The 21,039-nt window shown below is 36.2% G+C and overlaps 13 protein-coding genes and 2 non-coding genes across 15 annotated transcripts; 8 read left to right on the top strand and 7 right to left on the bottom strand.

Annotated features, from left to right (window-relative positions):
- Window positions 1-406: 406 nt before the first annotated feature.
- NCAS0Htrna2H lies at window positions 407-478 on the bottom strand. Its single transcript has one exon. It is a non-coding gene; the product is annotated as a tRNA-His (tRNA).
- Window positions 479-964: 486 nt separating this feature from the next.
- On the bottom strand, window positions 965-1,645 carry NCAS0H03140 (MADS-box domain-containing protein; the record flags this gene model as incomplete). The annotated part of the gene is made up of 1 exon (XM_003677923.1): window positions 965-1,645. One exon carries the CDS (start codon window positions 1,643-1,645, stop codon window positions 965-967), a length of 681 nt encoding a protein of 226 aa, XP_003677971.1.
- Window positions 1,646-2,329: 684 nt separating this feature from the next.
- On the bottom strand, window positions 2,330-2,422 carry NCAS0Htrna4F. The gene is given in 2 exon segments: window positions 2,330-2,366; window positions 2,385-2,422. It is a non-coding gene; the product is annotated as a tRNA-Phe (tRNA).
- Window positions 2,423-3,004: 582 nt separating this feature from the next.
- On the top strand, window positions 3,005-3,463 carry YNK1 (nucleoside diphosphate kinase; the record flags this gene model as incomplete). The annotated part of the gene is made up of 1 exon (XM_003677922.1): window positions 3,005-3,463. The coding sequence occupies one exon, from the start codon at window positions 3,005-3,007 to the stop codon at window positions 3,461-3,463; it is 459 nt and encodes a 152-aa protein (XP_003677970.1).
- Window positions 3,464-3,779: 316 nt separating this feature from the next.
- Window positions 3,780-4,004, top strand: DPC7 (Dpc7p; the record flags this gene model as incomplete). Its single annotated transcript, XM_003677921.1, has 1 exon — window positions 3,780-4,004. The coding sequence occupies one exon, from the start codon at window positions 3,780-3,782 to the stop codon at window positions 4,002-4,004; it is 225 nt and encodes a 74-aa protein (XP_003677969.1).
- An 86-nt stretch (window positions 4,005-4,090) lies between these two features.
- On the bottom strand, window positions 4,091-4,711 carry YET1 (Yet1p; the record flags this gene model as incomplete). The annotated part of the gene is made up of 1 exon (XM_003677920.1): window positions 4,091-4,711. One exon carries the CDS (start codon window positions 4,709-4,711, stop codon window positions 4,091-4,093), a length of 621 nt encoding a protein of 206 aa, XP_003677968.1.
- Window positions 4,712-5,200: 489 nt separating this feature from the next.
- MNR2 (putative Mg(2+) transporter MNR2) lies at window positions 5,201-8,251 on the top strand (the record flags this gene model as incomplete). Its single annotated transcript, XM_003677919.1, has 1 exon — window positions 5,201-8,251. The coding sequence occupies one exon, from the start codon at window positions 5,201-5,203 to the stop codon at window positions 8,249-8,251; it is 3,051 nt and encodes a 1,016-aa protein (XP_003677967.1).
- A 51-nt stretch (window positions 8,252-8,302) lies between these two features.
- NCAS0H03090 (uncharacterized protein) lies at window positions 8,303-9,007 on the bottom strand (the record flags this gene model as incomplete). The annotated part of the gene is made up of 1 exon (XM_003677918.1): window positions 8,303-9,007. One exon carries the CDS (start codon window positions 9,005-9,007, stop codon window positions 8,303-8,305), a length of 705 nt encoding a protein of 234 aa, XP_003677966.1.
- Window positions 9,008-9,795: 788 nt separating this feature from the next.
- On the top strand, window positions 9,796-11,988 carry MSN4 (stress-responsive transcriptional activator MSN4; the record flags this gene model as incomplete). Its single annotated transcript, XM_003677917.1, has 1 exon — window positions 9,796-11,988. The coding sequence occupies one exon, from the start codon at window positions 9,796-9,798 to the stop codon at window positions 11,986-11,988; it is 2,193 nt and encodes a 730-aa protein (XP_003677965.1).
- A 373-nt stretch (window positions 11,989-12,361) lies between these two features.
- ELM1 (serine/threonine protein kinase ELM1) lies at window positions 12,362-14,308 on the top strand (the record flags this gene model as incomplete). The annotated part of the gene is made up of 1 exon (XM_003677916.1): window positions 12,362-14,308. The coding sequence occupies one exon, from the start codon at window positions 12,362-12,364 to the stop codon at window positions 14,306-14,308; it is 1,947 nt and encodes a 648-aa protein (XP_003677964.1).
- A 175-nt stretch (window positions 14,309-14,483) lies between these two features.
- ARP9 (Arp9p) lies at window positions 14,484-15,902 on the bottom strand (the record flags this gene model as incomplete). Its single annotated transcript, XM_003677915.1, has 1 exon — window positions 14,484-15,902. The coding sequence occupies one exon, from the start codon at window positions 15,900-15,902 to the stop codon at window positions 14,484-14,486; it is 1,419 nt and encodes a 472-aa protein (XP_003677963.1).
- A 281-nt stretch (window positions 15,903-16,183) lies between these two features.
- On the top strand, window positions 16,184-17,011 carry CSE4 (centromeric DNA-binding histone H3-like protein CSE4; the record flags this gene model as incomplete). Its single annotated transcript, XM_003677914.1, has 1 exon — window positions 16,184-17,011. One exon carries the CDS (start codon window positions 16,184-16,186, stop codon window positions 17,009-17,011), a length of 828 nt encoding a protein of 275 aa, XP_003677962.1.
- A 226-nt stretch (window positions 17,012-17,237) lies between these two features.
- On the top strand, window positions 17,238-18,878 carry LPX2 (Lpx2p; the record flags this gene model as incomplete). The annotated part of the gene is made up of 1 exon (XM_003677913.1): window positions 17,238-18,878. The coding sequence occupies one exon, from the start codon at window positions 17,238-17,240 to the stop codon at window positions 18,876-18,878; it is 1,641 nt and encodes a 546-aa protein (XP_003677961.1).
- A 203-nt stretch (window positions 18,879-19,081) lies between these two features.
- Window positions 19,082-19,699, top strand: NCAS0H03030 (uncharacterized protein; the record flags this gene model as incomplete). The annotated part of the gene is made up of 1 exon (XM_003677912.1): window positions 19,082-19,699. One exon carries the CDS (start codon window positions 19,082-19,084, stop codon window positions 19,697-19,699), a length of 618 nt encoding a protein of 205 aa, XP_003677960.1.
- Window positions 19,700-19,762: 63 nt separating this feature from the next.
- Window positions 19,763-20,830, bottom strand: SFK1 (Sfk1p; the record flags this gene model as incomplete). The annotated part of the gene is made up of 1 exon (XM_003677911.1): window positions 19,763-20,830. The coding sequence occupies one exon, from the start codon at window positions 20,828-20,830 to the stop codon at window positions 19,763-19,765; it is 1,068 nt and encodes a 355-aa protein (XP_003677959.1).
- Window positions 20,831-21,039: the final 209 nt, after the last annotated feature.

Genomic DNA, 21,039 nt, shown 5'->3' with positions numbered 1-21,039 from the left:
CTATGTAAGAAGACATTTTAGTTCAAAGGGATACTATATAAGTAAATGAAATGTAAGAATGTTTTCTGTTAGTTTAGATATTATGATTACATGATATAAAGAAAGAAGAAGAAGAAGAAGAAGAAAAAGAAAATTGTATTTCATAAAAATGATTGAATCAAACAGTGCTAACATTACCTAGTAAGATAAACGAACCATTCAATTTTACTCAAATATGTGGATAAAGCTTTTTTATTCTTATAAAACTTTTTTTATTATCTCCATCATTTTTAATTCAAAATACAATTAAAATAAATTAAAAAAAAAATCGTCCAACTTCCAAAGGGGGACGTATCTCTCATTCAATTGCTACACAACCAAGTGAACATTGCTTCTCCAACTATACTCATTCAAGAAAAAAAAAAATTGCCATCTCCAAGAATCGAACCTGGGTTTCATCGGCCACAACGATGTGTACTAACCACTATACTAAGATGGCATTTTATTTTTTTTAAAAAATGGAAACATGCTTGGTATATTAACATTTTCGGTTCATGATTGCTAAACCTTCCTGTACTATTTAAAATATGTTAATTAGTTATAATCAAAATTATTTGCATTAAATAAGGTGTTTGGAAAACTCATCTTCTTTTACGTGAAGTGCAATACAAAATATTACAGGTTAATTTACGTAGATTATTGATCTCAAGATTATGATCAATATACTTTTTTGTCCGTATACTCTTTTGGCGACATATTGGTGAATCAGAACACGAAGGATCACAATTCAACAACAGAATAACGACCACAGGCACGTCTCCACGACTTTCTTTTTATTGTTAAATTATTAGATGGTTATCTGTAAAGAACAGGAGGTAAAAAGAAGATTTTACATCCATAAATGTGGTCTATGTATATATTCATTAAAATGTGTTACAAAAAATATGTAAAATGAAAACTTAAAGGATGTCTTCTACCCTTAAGGTTATACTTGGTTTTGTTGTTCAAAATATTGGGCATACTTGCCGTTTGGAACATCTTCCACTTTACCATAAGCTACTTTCTGGTTCTGGAAGGATTGATCATTCGTCGGCAGATTAAATAAATCTGTGACTGGATTTGGCAAGCCAAGTTGTTGAATTTGTGATTGAATTTGATTTGGGTGGTATGCTTGGCTAATTAAATTAGATTGGTCAATGTTAACATTATTATTATTTTGAACATTTACCATATTATCATGATTTCTTGGATCAATATTAATATTATCTACCGATCCACCTCTGTTATTATTTTCACCCGCATCATCAACGTCTTCTTCTTCATCACCTTCTTCCTCTTCCTCTTCATCTTCATCAGGAGCGTTCAGACATGCCTGAATCAAATTTCTACCTTCCTGTTGAGTAACAATTGGTTCGAATTTAGGCGTACTGAAAGTATATACCAACCCTGTCTCAGAGACGATAAGTAGCAACACTTGAGTACCAGTTAAGACCGACAATTCAAAAGCTTTCTTCATAATACCATGCTTTCTCTTAGAAAAAGTAACATGACGTCTTGTTTTGTTTTCTATGAATTTAATTTCAATCTTTCTTCTCTCCTTTTGATTCGAAGCAGGAGAATCTGCTACGATGCTATCATCCTTTTCTATATTTTGTTCCTCGGACATATTGTACTAAAGGTCGATCTTTTTATTTTTTGTATCTGAAATAATTCACTTATTATTACTAGATCTGAATCAGGTAAAAGATCCCTTTTACTGTTTATGGATATAATTCTTTGTTGGTAAGTTTTATCCGTTCTGGGAAAATTTATTATCTCAACTTACGTAATAAATAAAAATGCAGTCGTATAAAACGATTTAGGTTTCCAGAGTTATCAATATTGACTCTTTCTATTAGTCTAACAATGAACAACGTTAAGTTCATATCATCTTAAGATTCATAAGAGTAGAAGCTAAGTATATTTCTTGCATTTTATAAATTACTCTTCAAATGGAAAACTTATGGGAGAATCAAGTACCACAGAATGGGAAAAATTATGTTGTATAGAGACATATCAAAAATATAAAGCTTAGTTCATAGACAGAGCATCTGTTATCCTAAATTACACTTTATAAACATGCCCAACCGATTATTTCGTTGCCAATTGTCAGTCTCTAAAAGTACTATCTTGAATTTCCTCATTTGAAATTCTTGAAAAAGTATGAATTTTTCATTGCTTCCACTGAGAAAGACATTAAATTGACCGAGTGCATCGTTTCTACCTGAATAGTTTTCTTATGTTACTATTAACTTGGGAAAGAAAGAGCAATGAACACTCCCCTGGTTGGAGAATTTTCAAAAAAAAGAAATGCGAATTCTGTGGATCGAACACAGGACCTCCAGATTACAATGGACTAAAGTTTTACTTCAGTCTGGCGCTCTCCCAACTGAGCTAAATCCGCTTATTTTAAAATTTAAGGAAAAACCTGTTCTCCTCAAAATGTTGATTAGGTCACGTGCCACCACAATGAATACTTAAGTGTTATATTCCCGATTAAACCCCCAAACTACCTAGATCCTCAAATGGGATTCACATATTCTTCTGTTTTAACCGTTTGACCTTTCATGACAAAGTTGGTGGATATTCCATCCTTTGAACTTAGTTTCCCTAACGAATTTGGGAATGCCCTTTTAATACGTATAATATCAAATCAATTTGGAAATATTTAAATATCTGTAATTTGCTTAGAGGTTATTGCCAGGGTACTGAACTGGAAGATTAACTCTGTTTTTGCCTTTGCATTGCTTTACGTACTTTGCGAGTCGTTTCCCGTGCTCGGTGCCGATTTAGGATAGGAGTTTGCGATGGAAAAAGTGTCAATGCGAAATCTCGAGATTCGACGAATGAAAAAAGAAAGAAGGGGGAGACATGTTCGAGAGGTTTAAAAGCAGCGTTTTTTCCTGTTTTTGAGCTACTATCCACAAAAGCAGGTCCTGGTGATTCGAAAACACGAAAAGTAACTCATCCCTTCCATTTAGAAAATATGTCCCACTCAGAAAGAACTTTTATTGCTGTTAAGCCAGACGGTGTCCAAAGAGGATTAACTTCCAAGATATTGGCCCGCTTCGAAGATAGAGGATACAAGTTAGTAGGTATCAAGTTGATTCAAGCTGATGAACAGTTGTTATCTCAACATTATGCTGAACATGTCGGTAAGCCATTTTTTCCAAAGATGGTCTCCTTCATGATGTCCGGTCCAATCTTGGCTACCGTCTGGGAAGGTAAGGATGTTGTCAAGCAAGGTAGAGTCATCTTGGGTGCCACCAATCCATTGAGTAATGCTCCTGGTACCATTAGAGGTGATTTTGGTATTGATTTGGGTAGAAACGTCTGTCATGGCAGTGATTCCGTCGAAAGTGCTAACCGTGAAATTAGTTTGTGGTTCAAGAAGGAGGAACTGGTTCAATGGGAATCCAACCAAGCCAAATGGATCTACGAATAAATTTAATCTGTAAAGATAGCAAATGCATTTCAATCTAATTTATTAGGTACATGTGAATACATAAATTAAGTAATTACGATAATAAACGATGATAAAAGTGATTCAATACAGTTGTTAATATTCATTTTATAAGACTTATGTCTAGTAAAACACTGCGCGCGGCTATTATTAAGGGTTAGCGACATCAATCAATGACTGACAACCAAGTCATTCATTCACCCCATTGAACAAATTATCATAGTATATAAAGGTGAATATTTACCCATGAAATATTATGTTCTCCTATAATTAAGGACAAGATCTTGTGCCACGAATCATGAAACAAACAGCAGTCAGAACATTTCAAAGACAAATTCCAAGATTTGGACAAGCCTCCCTTTTCCATAAGACAATGGGGACAACAAATTCTGCAACTCAAAGGAAGGAATTAATTGCAGGAACACTTTCTGTCTTAGCTATTACCGCAGGCTATGGATTATACAGACAAACCGGCGATCGCAGCGAGATTAAAGAAATATATAAAAAGGAGAGAAATACCTAACCTATCCTTACAAATCGAAAATTGTTTTTTTCTAAGCTTCTATACATACATATATATATACATATATAGCAATCAAAACTCTAAATTTATTCGCTCTTTTTCGTGTTGACAGATTCTTTATTTGGAGATTTGTTCATTTCATCGAAATACTTTTCCAAATTCTTCACTTGTCTCTTTACACCCTCAAGAGAGGTCTTCTTTTCATGTAACAAATTTTTCAAAGTTTCCACCTCCTTTGTAGTGACCACATCTGAAGAAACTTTGACATCTCCAGATAGACCCTTCTCTTGTTGTATGATCAAATCCTTGTATTTCACTAATCTTCTTAAGATACTCATCACGGTAGGAATACAAACTAAGAAATACAAAATAAACCCAGAAATGTAACAATTTCTTTGATTATAAGCTCTGGTAGCCAATACTTGAATCGAGGTAACAGGATTTGGATCTTCAATACCATTTTCATAATGCTTATGACGATACAAAGTAACCGGAATTTGTGCTCTTTTCCACGAATCCGCAAATAATAGACCCACTAAAACACCAAGGATAATGATAACCGTTAATGATTGTTGACTGGATGTCAATCTATAGTATGAATTGAAGATCCCCTTACGAACCTTGTTTGGAAGGGGTAAGATGGATATGAATAATACCGCCATTTGGATGGTCAGTAGTAGAAACAATGAAGTAAAATAGAGACTCATACGGACTGACTGATTGATTTGTAATTCTCTTTCAATGTCTATTGTTCTTAATTTGATTGTTCAGTGGTAAATTCATCATGTTTCATTTACAATTTGTTATACTCTCTCTCTCTCTAGTCTCCAAACCCAAATTACGCCCCTTTTTGAAACCCTTATCTTTGTCTAAAGAACCCATTATTTTGTAGGAAAATGTACCAACTCACGTTTTTAACCCTGAAGTAAAATAATTAAATTCTAAACCCCTAAAAACCCTTTGCTTCTAACCCTATACAATGTTTAGGGTTGAAAGTCCGAAAAATGTCAAATTTCAACGAAAATTAGAACAAAAAATTAAAATATCCTCTAATGGGGACAATCAATTAAGATTAGATCAGATCAGATCAAAGTAACGTTCAGTGATTATTAATGACGCTACAAATATAAGTGCATATTAGACACCGCTTTTTAAAACACCAAAGTTTGTTCGTACTGTGAAAGGATATACCGGATATGAGCACGTTTCAGAATAACAATAGCAACAACAACAATGATCATAGCAATGAGGAACCCGATGATACTGTTCCCCTATTATCGGGCCAAAATTCGATCAATTCCCTGAGCAATAACGGATCAATAGCGGGCTCTAATAGAAATAAGAGGAAGACTAAACGTGAAAGGAGACGAAGAATGAGAGCGGCAACAGAACATCACAAGTTCCCTGACGATAACAATAACGATGGATTTGAAGATGAGGAAGATCGTGATGTTGATAGAGATCAAGACAACTATAATTCAGTTACCGACTTTGATCAAGCGGATTCTTGGGGAATGTTACATGAATCTGATGTCGGCTACGATGCAGTAGATAATGAGGGGTTCATCGACCACAGGCAATCTATCAATCAAATGATGGATAGACCTAAAAAATATAAACCATCCACAACCACACAGGGAGTTGCTCATAGTGTTCCATCTGTGTCTATAGAAGTTCCTTCTCATTTTGATAAGAAGGAAGGGTTCAAGAAATCACCTTTTGGCCAACTATCACCTTCACAATTGGAAGATCTGGTGAGAAGGAATGAAAATTGGAAACATATGTCCAAACATGAATCTACTGGTAATATCTACCCGACTTCACCTTCCAAAATGGCTCATGATGCGATGCAACCGGAGCATAGAAGAAATACGTATGCGAACAGTGATGTTGTCATAGATGTCGATGCACTCATGCAACATGTTCACGAACAGGCAAGTAGTCATAATAATATTGCTAGCAGTGTCAACCATAGCATCTCGCAACCTAGTGGTACTTCCTTAGATGATGTAGAGGAGGATGAATATAACTCTAGGCCTTCTTCCAGAGGTTCTTCTTCAAATTCTTCTCTTGATGACGTTTGTCTACCCATGGAGGAAAGTGAAGAGGATGATGAAGAAAAGGAATGGCCAGACATATCCGTATTAGAGGAATTTTCTCAGGAAGAAATTGAAAGATTAAGGAAGCAAGCCATTCAAGATGCAGAAGCCTTCCATTTCCAATATGATGAAACTGATGAGGAAGCCAACACATCTGGAAGTGTAAATACAGGAAATGGTGCAGGAGAAGGTATCTTTTTTTCAAAGCCAATAGTCACAAACATCGATGTTCCTGAATTGGGGAATAGGAAAGTGAATGAAGCAGAACAACTGACACATGGTAGATTAAGACCAAAGAAACTTGCTCCCTGGCATCTAATGCAACGAGGACCATTACCCCGTGTTCCCTCTAAGAATGCAAGAATTTCTGAGACAAAAATGCAACGTGATATGAGAGACAATTTTCTTGTTGGTCGAAACATTCAATATCCACCTCATATTGTGTCTAATAATCCAGAACATTTTAGATTTACGTATTTTCGAGTTGATTTAGATTCCACCATACATTCCCCCACAATTTCTGGGTTATTGCAACCGGGACAGAAATTCCAAGATTTGTTTTGCAATTCAGTGTATTCGCAGGAAACGAGACATCCTACAAGGGCTCCCTCCCTGTCACCTTTAGATACATCATTCCCAGGTGCTAATACGAATGCTGCCAACACAACGAAGACTCCAACACCAATGCCTCTACAATCAATATTAAACAAGAATGGTTCAACACTATCGTCAGCATCCATGGGGGTACCATTAGATGATGTATCACCATTTTGGTTAGATGTGGTGAATCCCACGGAGGAAGAGATGAAAGTTATCAGTAAGGCATTTGGTATCCATCCTTTGACTACGGAAGATATTTTCCTTGGTGAAGTTCGTGAAAAGATGGAAATCTTTAAAGATTATTATTTCATATGTTTTAGAAGTTTTGATATTGTTGCCGAGAAGCATACTCGTCGAAAGAAGGAGAAGGACACATTGACGTCTATTAATGAAAGAGATGATCATAGTAGTAATGCTGGTGGTGTGGGTGGTGGATACAAGAGTTGGTTGCCACCACTTTTACGTCGTCGTAGATCATCAGGGAATAAAACTATGTCGACTACATCAAGTCGTAAACGTCGTAAGAGTATCATTAAGAAGCAAGAGGAAAAGGAAAAATTTAAGAGGAAATCAGGTGATAGACATAAACCAAGAGAGGGTGAATTGGAACCATTAAATGTTTACATTATTGTTTTCAGATCAGCTGTATTGACGTTCCATTTTGCTCCGACACCACACCCAATTAATGTCAGAAGGAGAGCTCGTTTATTAAAGGATTATTTAAATGTGACTTCAGATTGGCTTGCATATGCCTTAATTGATGATATTACGGATGCATTTGGACCAATGATTGAATTGATTGAAGATGAAGTTTATGAAATTGAAGATGCCATATTAAGAATGAATCATAGTGGAGACTCCAGTGATGATTCATCCGATAGTGAATCTGATTCCGGACTTGGTAGTGCTGATGAGGAAGATGAAAGAACGTATATTTTTGAAAGAAGGTCTCAACGTAGAAGTTTATTTTCTAGAGGGTCTAATAGTACATCATCGACGTCAAGTAGTAGTTCAAGATCTTCTGGTGATTCTACATTTAATGCAAACTTAATTGGATGGAAGAAGAAAGGAGATATGTTGAGGCGTATTGGTGAATGTAGAAAAAGAGTTATGAGTATTCTTAGATTATTAGGTTCCAAAGCTGATGTGATTAAGGGGTTTGCCAAGAGATATAATGGACAATGGGATGCAGCACCTCAGGCAGAAATTGGGATGTATTTAGGTGATATTCAAGATCATATTATCACTATGGTTTCATCATTAAATCATTATGAAAAATTATTGAGTAGGTCACATTCCAATTATTTGGCACAAATTAATATTGATATGACTAAAGTTAATAATGATATGAATGATGTTTTGGGTAAGATTACCATCTTGGGTACGATTGTTTTACCGATGAATGTTGTTACTGGGTTATGGGGGATGAATGTTATTGTTCCTGGGCAATTTAGCGAATCACTTCATTGGTTTACTGGAATTTTAGGGTCCTTAATGGTGTTGGCATATATGGCGTATTTATATACAAAGAGACGGTTTGATTTTTAAATGATTTAAAAGACTGTTTTGCCTGTCTATCTATTATTTAGTTACTTAGTTTTAATCTACAAATTTTTCCTCCTTAGCGACATCTTCTTGTAATTTTTCCAATTTTAGTTTCTTTTGGTTTTCTAATTCCTCCTTTGTCTCTTGTTTCACTTTAGCGTTTTTCTCAGTACTCTTTTCTTGTTCCTCCTTCAACACTTCCTTTGCTGGATGTTCCGAGGGAGCCTTTTCATTATCAATTTTATTTGAATCTTGTTGTTTTGAACCAGCAGCAGCAGCAGGTGCACCAGCACCGGCGGCAGCAGCACCCAAATTCTTTTGATCAGCTTTTGGAGAAGCCACTTTTGGTTTCAAATCATTTTCCAAATTTTTCACCTCCTGTTGCATGGCGACTTCATTATTAAATTTTTCCTTTGGTACTTTTGCCGGATGATCATTATTACTAGAGTCCAATATACTCTTCTTCTTCCCTGAACCAGCTTCAGAACCGGAACCAGAACCGGAACCCTTCACAGGGATGGAAGTATCCTCCAGCAAGGCTGACAAATTAACGTCATCCAATTCCAAAGTGGTAGCTTGACGAGAATCAGCAAATGCCAGGTTCAAAACCAAATATAAGAGACCTAGTAGCATACAATATGCTATAATTTTCTTCATGGGTGTGGTAAGGAACCCAGTGTTTTTCCTGGGACTGTATTTGCCATGACCCGTCTTGTAACGTGGCAGGACGTCCTTCTTTCTTCTGATGCCTCCTTGCATGTTTGTGTTGTTTTTTGATTGACCTTTTGTCTACGTATGCGTTTGAATGCAGGTGGCCGTTTATATTATTTCAATAAAATAGATATCTAAACATAGGAATGTCAAACTAAAGAAAGATAGAAAAACCGGTGCACGTGACTTTCCGGAGCCCTAAATTACAAAATTACACACAGCCCTACTTTACAATTAACCCTAGCTAAAAACGCAAATAACCCTAAACTAGTTGGTCCACCCAGCCACCATGCACTGTGGGGTAGTACCCCACGCTTGTGCTGCTGTTCTCGTGCAAAGCGACATCTGCGAAGACAATACGCATTGAGAGTATTATCGTACAATTAATGAATAAGTGAATGGAGCGAATGAATGAATATGCATTTGCATTCACAGTCGCATTCCATGACACCACACGTCTGGCCCGTTTAGCATAGTTCTGAACTTAAACTTTCTATATAACTCAACTCAACTCAATTCAACTTAACTCAACCGTCAGGACACCTTATCGATTGTACTAAGCGGCCATCCATATCTACGTCCCTCTCTCTGTCTACGTTACCACATTCCAACTGCTGATAGACTGCCAACTCTACATACGCTATCAAACAACATAACAGACCTCGCTCGGGCTCTATATAATATACTACAACACACACTAGCAAGTTTCTTAAACCAAACACCCAGATCTACAAATAGCGGCCAAACAGAAAATATAATACAATACTTTCATTTCGGAAACACATTCTCAACACTACTTACTCACTCACTTTACAACATTTTTGAAGAATTCAATCATGCTGGCTACAAAGAAGGAAAATACTTCAACTCTCACGAATTCCTTGGAAAGGGAAGCTGCTGTTGTACCGGAAGAGCAGAATAATAACGATAGCAATAACAATTCGTTATCTTTGAACTTGAGAAAGGATAAGCCACAACTCGTGTCTTCTGCATCAAATTCAACCTCCACTTCTACATCTAATAACAATACACAATCTCCAGAATATACTTTCTCCAATCTTTCTTTCGATTATAATTTCCGTACAGATTCCGCTCAAACAATGGTAAACAATAGCACAATTAATTTAAAAGCTGGCTTTTTAGATTCAAATACTCCAAATTCAACAACTACAACTAACAATAAAAGCAAATCAGGGAACCATTACAACTCTAACAACAAGATTTCCGTATCCAATTCACTATCTTCCTCTACAACAAGATTAGATACAGATTCTTCCACTATAAAGGATGAATTATCTTCACCAAATCCTCATTCTTTAGCTACACCCACGGCAATGAATGATTTATTAGCCATGTTAGATGCAAAGGAACAACATCCAACAAATGTAAATTCTTCTTCCATCATTTCATCATCAAACTTGAATTCAGGTGCCACATCACAAACTTCATCTTCTCCCTTAAACGCTACTTCTTTACAATTACAAGATGCATTGTCACCATTATTGAATGATCATCATCGTACTTTCAATCCAAATATCTTTTTGGACTCACAAAAGAATTTGTCAAAATTTCAAAAAAGATCGTCACAAAATTCTGCCATTGACATTAATGAAATGGTATCTGCAAAGGGGACAAATCTTCCACAGGCAACAAACAATAACTCGTTCCTCGATGATTTGGTCTCCACAGACTTATTGATGGACGAAGATTTAACGCACAATGACAATGACAATGATAATAATGATAACGATAACAACAATAATAATGATGATGAAACACAAACAATAAGAGAAATTAAGAGAAGATTAAGTGAAGTCGTATCACCTTCATTCCCAACAATGACAGATTCACGTAATTCCATCTCTCACTCAATTGATTTTTGGAATTTGCCAACTGATACAAAAAATAATAATAATAATAATACTAATGACAATGCAATTGAATTGGATGAACCAGAAATAATTAATAATGAATTACACGATACATTTAGTGATTACAGTATGAATTTCAACAATAACGAAAAACCAAAGCAACAACAAGTGCAACAAGTGCAACCTACAACATTAAATGAATTAGTGAGAAAGAATTCAATTGCAAGCCCCAAGAGTCCACCATTAAATCGTCGTAGATCAAGTGTGGGAATCTTGAAACATCCTGCTCAAAGAAGTTTCATGCCCGTATTCGATACTGATCTATCAGGTGAATTATTCGATAAATTATACAATAATGATAACGTTAAAGTGGTCCCATGGGAAAATTCATTATTATCCGATGATGAAGCTGAAGAATTAGGTATATCTCATAGAAATAGTTTGAATGTATTCAAATCTCCAATTATACCACAAACCTCCAACGTAAATATCGATAATAATGATAACATTGCACAAACATTAAATTCATTTAATATGAAATTCCAAGAAAGTATCGATAATACAACAACTCACAGTTTAATGAATTCACCACCAAATCCAAAATTTATTAAACCTTCCATGATGTTGAATGATAATGCCTCAATGGCAGCTAAATTGGCTACCACGGGTGTGGAACAATTTGATATGATCCCCAATATGACTGAAAACTCTACTCAAAATTATGATATTTCATTAAGTTCTCCAATTGATTTGCAAAATGCATTTTCATCATTATCATCAATGGCATCACCAATTCCAAATATCTTACCTACAACGGCTTCTTCTGCCACAGGAAGTTCCAAACAAATTAATCCAAGAAGAAGAAAATCAAGTATTTCACCAACAAGCCCTCACAACAATAGTAATAATTCAACAGCTCATACATCAAGAAGAGCAAGTGTAAGTGTTACTCCCGGGTCTCTTGATGATAAGAACAAACCATTCAAATGTAGCGAGTGTATTAAGGCATTTAGACGCAGTGAACACTTGAAAAGACATATACGATCCGTTCATTCATCAGAACGTCCATTTGCATGTATGTTCTGCGAAAAGAAATTTAGTAGAAGTGATAATCTATCACAACATTTGAAAACACACAAGAAACATGGTGATTTTTAAAATAGTTTTACTCACACATAAACCCTCCTTTTTAGACATTTTATGACCGAAACAACCACTAATTTTTTTATTTTACCTTTACCTCTAGAGAAAAGTTGATCATTTCCAGAAAAAAAAGAAGAAACATATGTTTCATAGAATATATACAATTTTTTAATAACTTAATTTTATAAATTTATTAACGTAACTTTAACCTTTATTTCATTTATTCTTCTTTTTTCGTGGGCCATTTGGTTCACGCAAAATAACGCGTTAAAATATTTCACTATTTCTTAGCCAATGGCAACAATGTAACAAGCAAATAAATTCACTTATATCATCGTCAACACTTTGCATATAGCTTTCTGCTAGTAACTTACTCATCCACCCCACTATGAATTTACAAGAACGAAGGGATTTTCCTACTTTACTTTCGCAGCACTTGACATTTGGCAGTCCGACATCTCGAGACATCCCATCATCACCATCAGTCTCCCTTGTATCCTCCACTGCTTCCTTTCTTCAGGGCACCACCTACCAAACGTTGATACAAGACCATACTTTGGAAATCACCGAGGATTTCCAAAATGTAGTCCATCAATTAGACACTGAGAAGTTGGATGAGTACAAGTTGGGAAGGAAGCTTGGAAAGGGTCAATTCGGGAAAGTTTATAAACTGAGCATTCCTGGAAGAGACACCTTCGCTGTGAAGATTATCTCAAAGAGACCATTAAATAATCAACAATATTCTATGAATCAAATCATGAAATGGATACGACGGAATGAAGTGAGAGATCCAGGAAGGCACTGGAATGCTGATGATGCAGTGATGTATATGAATGTTGAAAAATGTAGATGGGAAATATTTGTTTGGAATCAATTGCAAAATTGTGATTATGTCGTGAAATTGGTTGAATGTTTAGATTCACCATCTAGCAAGAATATTTGGATTATTAACGAATATTGTTCTCTGGGAGAATTACGATGGAGAAGAAATTCCAAGGATGAAGTACTAAGCCAATGGGAGAAGATGATTCCTGGTTGTGATGTTCAAGATTTTACTGAATGGGTATTTGTTGACATGATTAAAGCTTTGAGATTCTTGGAGGCCAATGGATGTATTCATCGTGATATTAAACCGGCAAATATTCTTTGCAATGCAAGAGATGGACATTTTCAAATATCTGATTTCGGATGTAGTATTTTGCTGCCAAGGTATGTCCCATTCAAGGATCCAAAATTAGAGCATTGTTTCCAAATGGAACTAAACAAAATAATTGGAACACCAGCATTCATTGCACCTGAACTCTGTCATTTTAATGAATCGAAAAGAAATAACATCCGTGATGGATTTAAATTAGATATATGGTCTTTGGGAATTACTCTTTACTGTTTGCTTCATAATAAACTCCCATTTAGTGGCGAAAATGAGTTCGATACATACCATAAAGTTGTCAGCGAGTCCTTGGATTCAGATTTAGATGATGTTCCGTTGAATAATCTAGTAATTGAAAAACTGTTGAAGAAAAATCCAAGAGAAAGGGTATCCATACATGAGCTATCAGCGTTAATAGAAACTAGTTCAGGCGAGAAACATCTCCATCTTAATAGCAGCTCCAAAAATAAAATAAAGAAGAGCAAAACAAGTATCAAAACATTTTTCCATAATATATTCAGCCCCAAGCATAACAAATCAACACATGTATCTACCCAACCTATCGAACCCAGAAGGGAAAGGGTGTATGAATATCATACCAATCCTCACTCTATCATAAGTAAGGGGGTCGATGATGCTGACGACTTCGTAGATTTATCCAGTGCATCAGGTCCATCACTCGCATCCTCCTATGATGATCCAATTCAAGTAACAGAGTTTATCGATTATGATACAGCCCCGAGAATACAGGAAATGGAAAGTTTAGAAGACATAAACGGTACAATGACAAATCAGAGGACGTATACAGACAACTATTCGAATTCGGAAACCGATTCACCCAAAAAGAGAAGATCGACGAATACTTCATCCTCTTTTTCACCCATTAAGCTTCCAACACCAATCCGAGCATTGATCCGGATTAAAGATACCCCATCACATTCTAAAAACTCTTCGCAACATTCAAACTCTTTTACTACTTCACCACTGAAGAACAAATATAGAAGAAACAGGAAACATACTTCCAAAGATCACATCCCCAAATCTTCTCACTCAAATTCAACTTCAAACACGTTAACGTCCTCTAGAAACATCCTCAACTTTAAGAACTATATTCAGAATCCAAAAAACAGTTCTCAAGAAACCATGCAAGATATCCAAGAATATTTAAGCTTTGCTGATCGATAGGTATTTATACTGATAGACTTATAAACTCTTATAAATATAGTACGTAACATTTTCAAAATAATAAATAATATTCGTCTAAAAGGCAGAGGAGAGTGTTTATTATTACATGATGTTATTTTTTTATCTTTATCTTTTAGTATAGAGAATAATTATTTTATAAATACAATTTCAAAATCTAGAATTCAACATCCCAAAGAGCCATGGGACCCTTTTCTTCATAACTTTCCCTAGTAACGTAATAATTATCCTTAGAGTGGGTGAAACATTGTTTTGATACAATCTCTGCTCCTAAGAAGGAAATTTCGCCATAACCATGTTTCTTCCATTCAGGGAAATATTCAGGATACTTGGCCAATCTTATTATGGTAGGAGCTTGTAAATATTCAATATCTTGAACGAAGGTAGCTCCCACGAATTTATTCTTTTTACCCTTTGTATTAGTGGATGTATGTGCGGCAATACTTTCTTGTTCCCTTTGCGTTCTTTCCTCAATAGGTTCCATCACTAGATGATCCCTCATTAATCTTGATGTTAAGGCTTCTTTAAAACCTTGAATTGACGACGTTCCTCCAATTATCACTATATTTTCCCACATTGTCCTTAATTTACTGATATCATCAACTTGTCCCAATACCAGACCGACTCTTCTTGAAATGTTTTGAATCAAACTATCACAACCTTGGAATCTTTGTTTTCCGACTACAATTTCTTCACCATTACTATCTATGAAGGTATTCTTTTCTAATTCTGAATTTGGCACATTATTTTCCAGCTTCTTACGTTCTCTTTCCGCAAGGACTTCACGAGTATCTCTATCACTAGTAATAATACTGGCTACATCCAAAGTGGCATCATCATCAGCCGCGACATCGATATCATTATGATGGACATCACCGAATTTAGAATATTTCTTCACATCTTCATCGTTCAACACTTCAAAAATGGAGGATTTTTTCAAAGTTTCGATCTGATCAACGGTCAAGTTAGGTAATTGTCTCCTTAGTGATTCATTAATACTCGTTCCACCGATTGGTATTGTTGTAGTAAGGTGTGCTATAGGAGTGTAATCCATGATGGGGCAAATATCAGTATGGTTGTAACCTATATCTATAATACAACAATGTTGTAAAGAAATCATGGCGATAGATGCTGCCAATGAGGTTGGAAGGAACATGAAATTTTTAATCTTCAATGTCTCGAAGACAAATTGCGTAATCTTCTCCAATTGGTATTGTGACCAACTATGGTGAGAGATCAAAAGGAATGGGATATTTGATAATTCGGATGTGAATGCATTTTCTGGGTTTTGTTTGTGTTTTTCTGCCAGAATTGAGACATAAATCAATTTTATCAGGTTTAAGAAGGCATCCAAATCCACAATGGATCCGTTGACAACTGGATGTATCAATTCAGTAGAGTCGGTAGGATGTGTGTAGAAACTATATTGGTTTGTTGCGGGATCCAACGATCTGTAAATTTGAGTTGGGAATTCCAATTGTGGGACTGTAAACGTTTCATCATTAAGACCGAATTGCACTAGTGTGGATCCAGATCTTGGATACATAAGTAGCATACTTTCCAATCTTGGCGCCATTGTAAGTTGGTGTGGATTTCGTCGAGCTAGGTATTAGGTATCTTGTCGGATTCCCTTTTTTATTCACTTGCAAGTAGTTAATAGTTTAATATTCAAATTTGGTCAAATGTTTGTTGTTATGAATATTGAAAAAATTTAGAAATTTGTCGTGCAAGAAGATTATACAAGTCTGTTCAGTATAAACAAAAAGAAGAACGCGTAAAGAAATACATTAGATTACCATCACCAGATAAACATATTGTTACTATAACCAAGAACTGGTATATATATTAAGAGGAGAAATGTCAAGCAGAAAATTTGTAGAACAAGGCCATGCTCAGAATTCTAGTAGTCATCTGTTCTCGAATATCCTCGATAATGATAGTGGATCATTGAGCAATATAAATAGATTAACACTGGACCCGGATAATACAGAAGATTTATTACAGCAAGAAGTCATCAACGAGCGGGCACTTTCTCTTTTACAAAGGACTAGAGAACGTAGAAACTTATTACACCGATTTGAAGATAAAAGAAGGTATTATAACCAAGGGCAAGACGACGGAGATTTAGAGTCTGTGGCCAGTAGTCATTATCGTTCTAATGATGTGGGTGGGAACTTTCAATTTTTTGATCAAGAAGAAGATGAGGATGAGGAAGGTAACGCCATTGATGACGATTATGGAACCCTAGATCAATCCAACATTATCGATCGTCACCAAGAAAGAAGAAAAGGAAACAAACATTCTCGTCAAGAAAGACACCATCAAAGAGAACTCAAACAACGTGTTGAAAAGATTAGAACTCAGAGACAGGTCGGAAATACGAAAAAATTTACTCCAAGTAGTTTAGCCCTATATGAGATAAGGAAATACCAACGATCTTCAGAACTGTTGATATCGAAGATTCCCTTTACTAAATTAGTGAAGGAAGTCACTGATGAATTTACCGTGGAAGACCAACAACTTCATTGGCAATCGATGGCCATTGTCGCGTTACAGGAAGCCAGTGAAGCTTATTTAGTGGGTTTATTGGAGCATGCCAATTTATTAGCCATACATGCCAAGAGGATCACATTAATGAAGAAGGATATACAGTTGGCCAGAAGAATTAGAGGTCAATTCATTTAGTCTGTGATCACCCAGACATGTTTGTTATCCTCTTTGATGCAGCGGCTGAATCAAAAACATTATTATTTTTTTTTTCCATTTTTTGACACAATGGACGTCTGTTGCTTAATGAAAGACTATATAACCAGCGTTATTCTCCTTTCTTTTGAAATCGGATCCCCTCTTTCCTACCTTTTTTGTCTTTAATGTAACATTCAGTGAAGGTTTATAATACTAATTTCAAAACATGTCTTTGGTGTCTCCGACTAAGATTGTATCGACCAAACAAGCCAAGAGAAGAGAAAAGACGACTCATCATGGTTCATTATCGGGCCAGGAAGAGGATGCCACCTCCATGAGGACCACTACCACAACAAGAACAAAAACCATCGACAGTTTGGTAACCAGGGCTACATCGAGTATGGAATCCTATGATAATGATGAATTTTTAATTGAGAGGACATTCCCGGGGTTGAGCAAAGAAGCTATCTACAGAACTAAGATTAAATACGGGATGTATTATTCTCCTGCTAGACCATCCAAAGAGGCTACCAATTATAGGTTAGCCACAGGATCAGCTAGTCATTTATTAGCTGAGATTGAAAAAAGAGAACATGCCAAGGATTTAGAGTTACACGCCGAGAGAGAACCAAGTATGCAAGCTCAATTGGCTGCTGGGAAAATAATCACGAAACTATTAGCAGAAGAAGGGAATGAACACCCCAAGGATGAAAGAAAGTATAAAAAAAGAACGGATGGTAAATTTTCACATCTTGCTGCCTCGAAAGTGTTATCACAAGATGAACATATAATCCAGAAAGCTGGTGTTTTACCCAAACCAAAATCATATGTCACTACAACTAGTACCAATGCAGCATCTTCTTTGGGGAAAAATCCCACCAAAAAGATTGCTTCATCTACGCCAATTGAAATATCAAGAAAATTGAATTTATCAAAAGTACTTACTGGTGCTGAATATAAGGCTAGGGAAAGGTTCCATGAGCGTTGGAATCCTAATGAGGCCAAGATTGAAAGAATCCGACTAGCTGAGCGTGGATACCCCATTGCTGTTGCTTCACATTTACAGCAATTGAACCAAGAAGCCATGCAGCAAAGTAGCATGACAGTGCCTGGTCCTCCACATTATGATATTACTGAAGCTACCAAAGTATTTAATATGGCTCAAGTGAAAACTAGTCAAGATTTATACGAGATGGATAGGGCTAGAAGAGAGATGGAACTTTACAATAATGTGGAATATAATAAGATTGCTATTACGAAAGCTACTGAACAACATAGCCAAAAGCAAAACGTACAAAATAAACAGGCAATTTCACGTCAAGGGAAAGTTAATCTTGGGGGTGGACTTTGGGTACCTGAAGAAGATGTTGATAAGTTGGCACATGAACGAATGGATCCAGTGTTAGTTAATGTCGATAAAGTGGCCAGGAGAGAAAGAGAAGTGGATTATGATATTGAGAGGCGTGCTGCTATTGTGGAACAAGAATATTTACAATGGAGAGAATTGCAAGGTTTGAAAGAGACTAATGACCATGAAATACTTGACTCTGTCGTGACCAATAACGACCGGGATAAATGGCAAGCTCAAAGAGATGCACAAGTGAAATTTGATCAATTGGTAAGTGAAAAGGAGCAGGAAATCGATATGAAGGGTAAACAATTGCAAGAATTGGAAGCTCGTCATATGCATATAAAAGGTGAATTTGATACGAGATTGGAAACCGAACAAGAGAATTTGTCAAAAGAGTTGAAAAATTGGGTTATTGACAATGAAACTGATCTGAGTACCATAAAGGCGGAACGTGGTCAGTTATTGAAACAGTATCATGATGAAATGAAGCGGGTTGACTTTAATACTGCACTTTGAATATATTTTGTTTATTCTATGTATTTCATTCCTTATTGTTAAATTAATAAATGTTCTTATTATCTGTCCCCTAATACGCGGCTGGCTAATATGGCTTATTATTACGTATAAAATACAGGGAAGAAGATGGGATGAGACAGGATATGAAATGAGATTTGGGAAATGTCGTTTCCTTACGATTATTGGTAAAATAATTATCAATCATGACAGATCAACTAGTTGAATCAAAGAAAACACCTATGTCACTTAAGAGACAAAGGTATAATATGCTGGTATCCATTAGAGACCGGACAAAGGATCAAGAAAATATTTATCAAGCACAAATTCAACAGCTATGCAATTCTTTACCTGAAGAATTGGTTGGTTTATCCAGTATGGAAGAATATGACAGAAAAGTGAAGGCGATTTTAAGAGAAGAGAAGGCTCAAAAGGAGAAGGAACAAGAAGAACAAGAAGAAGAACAAGGAGAAAAGAGTGAGAAGAAAAAATTATTGAACCCCAATGAACCGGAATCTGCTCTTGAAGATAATAGTAAGAGTGCATCTACCCGATCCCTAACGAATGTCAGTGGTGTTATTTCACCAGGTAGTGCAAAACCACAATCATCTAATTGGGTTAAAGAAAAAATGTTAGAAGGAAAAAAGACTGTTCCAGGGAAATATGAGAGGAAGGAGGGAAGAGCAGCATCTCCATTAGGTAAAGTGACCGCTATGACAGATGGAAACCATAATAAGGGAGAACAGGATTCCTTTAGTGGATTTTCTCAAAAATCAACAGAGGATAAACCGTTAGACACTGGTTTGTTTAAAGAAGTGTTTTAAGAAAGAATATATAAATTAAATTAAATTAAATTAATGTTGCGTATTTAGTAGGAATTAATTATTTTACGCAACCATGGGTAAATTGTCACTATCGTTGTCGTTATTATTTTGTTGAAAATTTGGATGTAAAATTTCACCGCTACCATCACCGGGAGATGTTGGTGCTAATGGAGGTGTTGGTACAGAAGAAGAAGAGGACTCTGATGGTACAGATGCTGCGACATGATACACTTTAAATTCTTTCTCTAAATTCAATTCGTGAGCGTTATCATAGGGGAAGTTTCTATACTTATAATATCCATTAAAATCATCAATCTTATTGAAATATTTGGACGTCTTCCACGTGCTCCCAAGATAGAAATCCACTGACAATATGATAAAGATGACACCGAACCAAAAAGCCAATAACCATTCAAAGCAAGCACTCTTGGAGTTATCCGAAATGGCACCAAAACAGATGGCCCATATGATGGCAGCGACCATCCAAAAGGTCTTAAACCATGCACTAATGACAAACTTATTACACTTATACCCTCTCCATTGCCACCATTTCAATTCGTCGATCTGTACAGCCTTCTCCTCGTCATTCAAAGAAGCTCTATAACGAGGGTGTAAGAGAGCATAATGTCTCTCCATGAGAAAATATTCTGCTGTGAGGCATATAATGGAAAGCAGCATGAATGCGCAGAATATAGCCACCATTGCTGTATGGACACGATGATATCTAGCAGTAGAAAAAATTGAGCAGAATAATAGTCCTAATTCGCCAATGCAACCCAGGACCAGCGCACTCCAAATGAGATTTCTTTCATCCTTGGTAAACCAGGGGGTCATACCGTACCATCTCTCCTTACGAACTTTAATAAGACCTGATCTTTGTAAGTACTCTAGGAGGACAGTGAGGACGTATCCTATTCCCTGCCAACCGGCACAGGCAATGAAGAGGGGACGCAAGTTGGTGGCACCTATATCGGAGATGTATACGGGGAACTGTTCCGTGTGCATGAACCAGTAGATTGGATGGCCCTGAGCAGCCCAGCAAATCAGCATTGTAATAAGCATACCGTACCATGGTATGAAAGCTATCCATGGGAATATGAACCAGTAGTTTCCGGGTTTAGGGAAATTCATTCTTGTTCTTGTATTTATGTTCTTGTCTTGTTACGTGTAAACGTGCTTGTATACTAGAACAGATGTTATAAAAGAGCAAGAGGAGAGAACAGATCCATCCAATACACTATCAGAACGATGAGTAGATCTGATATCCCTTCCGTATTATCCCTGGATACTCCGATGAGGTTAAGCGCCACGTCGTGTGTCGTGATAGAGATGCCAGGGAC

Source organism: Naumovozyma castellii, chromosome 8 (genome assembly GCF_000237345.1).
Source record: "Naumovozyma castellii chromosome 8, complete genome".
Classification (NCBI taxonomy): Eukaryota; Fungi; Ascomycota; class Saccharomycetes; order Saccharomycetales; family Saccharomycetaceae; genus Naumovozyma; species Naumovozyma castellii.
This window is presented reverse-complemented; position numbering and strand designations above follow the sequence as displayed.